Source organism: Gymnoscopelus microlampas, assembly GCF_963454915.1.
Source record: "Gymnoscopelus microlampas genome assembly, chromosome: 1".
NCBI classification, from domain to species: domain Eukaryota; kingdom Metazoa; phylum Chordata; class Actinopteri; order Myctophiformes; family Myctophidae; genus Gymnoscopelus; species Gymnoscopelus microlampas.
The window spans coordinates 59,287,149-59,291,993 of record NC_139962.1 but is presented as its reverse complement, the minus strand read 5'-3'; the positions used below and the strand labels follow the sequence as shown (position 1 = coordinate 59,291,993).

The 4,845-nt window shown below is 43.0% G+C and overlaps 1 protein-coding gene across 1 annotated transcript; it reads left to right on the top strand.

The window, feature by feature from the left end:
• Window positions 1-1,177: 1,177 nt before the first annotated feature.
• On the top strand, window positions 1,178-2,623 carry LOC311044327 (cullin-2-like; the record flags this gene model as incomplete). The annotated part of the gene is made up of 1 exon (XM_084055820.1): window positions 1,178-2,623. The coding sequence occupies one exon, from the start codon at window positions 1,178-1,180 to the stop codon at window positions 2,621-2,623; it is 1,446 nt and encodes a 481-aa protein (XP_083911946.1).
• Window positions 2,624-4,845: the final 2,222 nt, after the last annotated feature.

Here is a 4,845-nt window from a genome sequence, read left to right as displayed (position 1 = left end):
TTTAATGCACATATATGGAGATCCCTGATGTCATCAGTATATGGGCGTGCCTCCTTTTGTGCCCATATATGGAGATATCTGTATCTGTCTGTTAACATGTCCCTTTTATGCCCATGGCGATCTCTGTATCTGTCACTCCTTGTCCCTTTAATGCCCATATATGGAGATCCCTGATGTCATCTGTATATACCCATATATGGGCATGCCTCCTTTTGTGCCCATATATGGAGATCTCTGTATCTGTCTATTTACCTGTGTCCCTTTTATTCCCATATATGGAGATCCTTGATGTCATCAGTACATGCCCATACTGTATATGTCATATACGTCTGATTCATAGTGACATGTCGTCGTGATGTCACAATGAGTCACCCGTGCCCAAATATGGAGTTCCAAATCTGGGCACGGGTGACTCATCATGACATCACGACGACAGGAGTAAGCAGCCAAACGGTATAAAAGCTGCACATTCCTGTTAAGGACAACGCAGTTGCCTGACCTTGAAGACTCTCCAAACGCTTTCTTCTGGAGCGACACTTGGTACAGTACGATTGCTGTAGTCACCGCCAAACGAAGCCATCTCTGGATCACACGGGCAGCTGGTTAAGTTCTGATCGGACACCATACTGCCAAGTGGCCAATCTATAATCAATAAATTTCCCCAACAGTATTCTTTTTAACACCCAGAGTCTCTGAAAGGCGTTTCAGTCTCTGAAAGGCGTTTCAGTCTCTGAAACGAAAGAAGCCATACGATGGATCGATCCTTGAAGCCCCGGGACATGGATTTCGCCGAGACATGGAAAAAGATCAGGCAGACAAACGAGGCAGTTCTGAGACTTCACCGTTCTGTGGACAGTGCTACATGGTGTCAATGCATTGATGACATTTATTTCTTGTGTATTGCAGAACCAAAACCCCAAAGCCTGGCTATAAACCTATACACAGCAACCAAGGAGCTTCTGGAAACACATGTCCAGCAGTTGTGTGAGGAGATGATAAGCGAGGAGATAAGTTAAGAGATAAGAACATATGGCTGGAAGGGATGATCCCTCATCTCATCGACAAGGTGATTCTACAAATTACAAAATATTACTATATTATATATTCATATAATATAGGACAATATTACGAACGAAAAGCCTCCGGTCTACTGCAAGAGTTGAACTGTTCACAGTATATGGAAAAGGTTCTAGCGCGGTTGAAAGATGAGGAGGTGCGATTTTCAGAATTATTCCCAGCTATCCAAGCAACTTTTCTGCAAGACAAGCCAGACGACATAGCCAAGATACACCTATGGGTGGGTGTGAACCATGCTTTAAATCTCATGGCCCAGAAGCTGGAGGCCCATATCTATAATGAGGGGCTCCGAGCCACCAGCAACCTCACTCAGTTGAATATGTCAACCCAGTTTGTCGAGTCTTTGCTGGAGGTACGCGGTACATTTGTTCAGCTCATTAACACAGTTCTGAATGGGGGAACGCGGTTCCTGAGCGCACTTGATAAGGGTTTGACGTCTGTGGTAAACCACAGGGAACCCAAGTCCTACTGCATAGTCCCTGAACTACTGGCCAGGCTCTGTGACAAAGTGCTGAAGTCTGCAAAGGGAAAGACGGAGGATGAACTTCCTGACAAGCTGAACAGCCTAATCACTGTGTTCAAATACATCGATGACAAGGATGTCTTTCTGACGTTCTACAACAGAATGCTATTGAGGCGTTTAGTAGATGGCCTGTCATGGTCAATGGAGTCAGAAGAAGCCATGATCAACAAGCTAAAGCAAACTTGTGGCTACGAGTTCACAAGCAAACTCCACAGAATGCACACGGACATCGAAGTGAGCGGAACCCTCAACGTTAACTTCAACGACTACATCAAGACCCAGGAGACTGTGGTAGATCTTGGCATCAGATTCCACATCTACGTTCTACAGGCAGGAGTCTGGCCCCATACACACATCGCCTCCCTGTTCACCTTCCCTCAAGAGCTAGAGAAGAGTGTAGAGATGTTTGAGTTGTTCTACAATGAGAAGTTCAGCGGTAGAAAGTTGACCTGGCTGGCCCATCTCTGCACAGGTGAGGTCAAGATGAACTACTTGTCCAAGCCCTATGTGGCCATAGTGACCACATATCAAATGGGCATACTGCTGGCCTTCAACAACAGCCAAACGGTGGAGTACAAGGAGCTGCTGGACAGCACCCAGATGAACGAGGAGAAGCTACAGAGCACCATCAAGTCTCTGTTGGACGCCAAGATACTCAAACACAACTCAGAAAAAGAGGAAATAGAGGCAGAGTCCACGTTTTCGTTAAATATGGACTTTACCAGTAAAAAGATGAAGTTCAAGATCGCGTCAGTGCAGAAAAACACGGCACAGGAGGGAGTGCAGGTTAGGAGCACTGTAGATGAGGACCGAAAACATTATTTACAAGCTGCTATAGTGAGAATCATGAAGGCCCGCAAGGTGCTGCGATTCAACAACCTCATCCAAGAGCTCATCAGCCAGTCCAAAGCCAGGTTTAACCCCAGCATCAGCATGATCAAGAAGTGCCTGGAGCACCTCATCGATAAGGAGTACATCGAGCGCAGCCAGAGCTTGAAAGACGAGTACATCTACGTGGCTTGAAAACAAGAAGGGCCAGAAGCATCCTTGATGTCATTAAAAGATGACTGGCAAAAAAAAAGAAGAAAAAATTAACTTAAATTCTTTGACTTGTTTTCATTTTCATTGTGTTAATGGTACAATAAGACATCAGGGGTGTGGTGCTTTCGGAGCGGGAACTTTGGGGGGGGGGGGGGGTTGGTGGGGGTGGTTGGGAGGGGTAACATACACTGTTTTTGTATGCTTTATGTTATTGACCTCCTGTATGTGAAAGTATAAAATAAAGAAACCTTGAACAACAACAAAAAAAGATGAAAGGCTGTCTGGTCAACACAAATACACAACCTCAACATAACTACTCAACTGACTTCAAATTAAAGTTAGATATAAAATGTAATGTGGAAATAAATGAGTGGACTGGTAGAAAAAACATCTGTCCACCCACCTTGCACAAGATATGAACACCGCAATCTGTCACTTAACACTATTATGCAACATCCCATTGGAACTTGTGTCTTAGTTAAAACCTAATGTGTGACTCAGACCTGAATACGATTACAAGAATGAAAGTGTCTTGTAAAGGGCAATTAAACTGAAAACATTTGTTTCAATAGAGAATGTTTGTCAAATTAACAGCAATGGTTAAATCAGTTAGATTGATTAGTTTGATTAAAGGTAGGGTAAGTGATTTTCTTTGGTTAAAATAAGTGTTAAATAGCTCTATATTCTGATAGTACTAATTGCTATAGAGTGTTTGTTCAGTAAAAGGAGTCTCCTTGTCTCTCCAGCTCTTTATAAAACAGAAAATGCATTTTCGTTTCAGTTTCATTTCCAATTTTATCCAATCAGGATAGAGAACTCAATCAGGATATAGATTAAACAAGTGAAATTGGAAGTAATGACACTAAGAAATGAGCAGGCAAAACTGGAACTGGAACACTATAAAAATGAAGCTTAAACTTTCTCCTGATTGGCAGAGATTTTGGGGAGGCATGCGATAATCCGACAGACCTTTTCTCCGACTATGTGGCATCCGCGTGCGGTTAGGGTTAGGGTGCGGGTTTGGTTCGGGTTTAGTATTGAAACGTCGGAGCGCTGCGCTGTCGGTGAAAAAACACTCTATAGCAATGATTACTATCAGAATATAGTGCTTTAACCTTTTAACAAAATACTTTTTGTTTTAACCCAAAAATATCACTTACCCTAGCTTTAAATGTCACACCCCTACTGTGGAATTCCTTCGTCATGTGGGTCACCAGCACTATTTTGCCCTTCAAACAACTCATCAGGTTGTGTCTATAGGCCTGTAACAATTAATACATAATCGCCTCATCGTAATTACCTTTGCATAATCGTTAGAATTGTTTCCATAAATCTGTATTAAAAAACAGCTTGCATGAAAGTAACAGAAATGTCCATTTCCATGTTGTCTCTCTGAATCACTTTCAATCTGGCATCCCTGTGTAGGGCATTTAGAGCAACATGTTTACATTATTCATTTATTTGTATTTCTCATGCTTTGTATATTACATTACATTATATTGTAATATTATCATATTATATTAAGTTATTTGTCATACATGCCCAGTGCATTTTCTGTTTAAAAAGCCTAAAAGGCAAACATAAAAGCATTTTTTATTTATACAGTATGTTCCATTGTTCAATGCCAAAAAAACAACAATCAACCAACAATCGTAAGTAAGACAATTAATCGTCAACTAAAACGGTCATGATCGTGACGGCCCTACTTGTGTCAGCTGGTTTGGAAAAGCCTGATAGTCCATGTCAACAGGTGAGAGGCTCAGTAGACGGCCATCATCACACACCAGAGCCTCTTCACGGTTCATGAGAGAGGTGTTCTCAGGTGGGATGTTGCGACCACCGCTGACTGCCTCATTGAAGCTCTCATAGCCAGCCTCCGCTCTCGGAGAGACATCACTGCAAGGCACAAACACATCGGTGCCATTTGAGATCAAGGCCAAACTGACATTTTCTTGTGGTGAAAAACTCCCAGAATCTGCATGGCATGGCTGATACGAAATATCTGTTTGTATGGGAGAAGATGGACCCAGCTGTATATTGAGGCCCTGTTGACTGGTAACCAGACCGACTAGCGTCTTTGGGTCAGGACAGCCGTGGATTGAAATGTCCCCTTCCCTACGATGGCAGCCAGGACCACCCGACAAATTCCGGTCGCATCTGGGTCGCAGCTGCCGGAGATCATGTCTTTTTGACAGCTGTTGTAG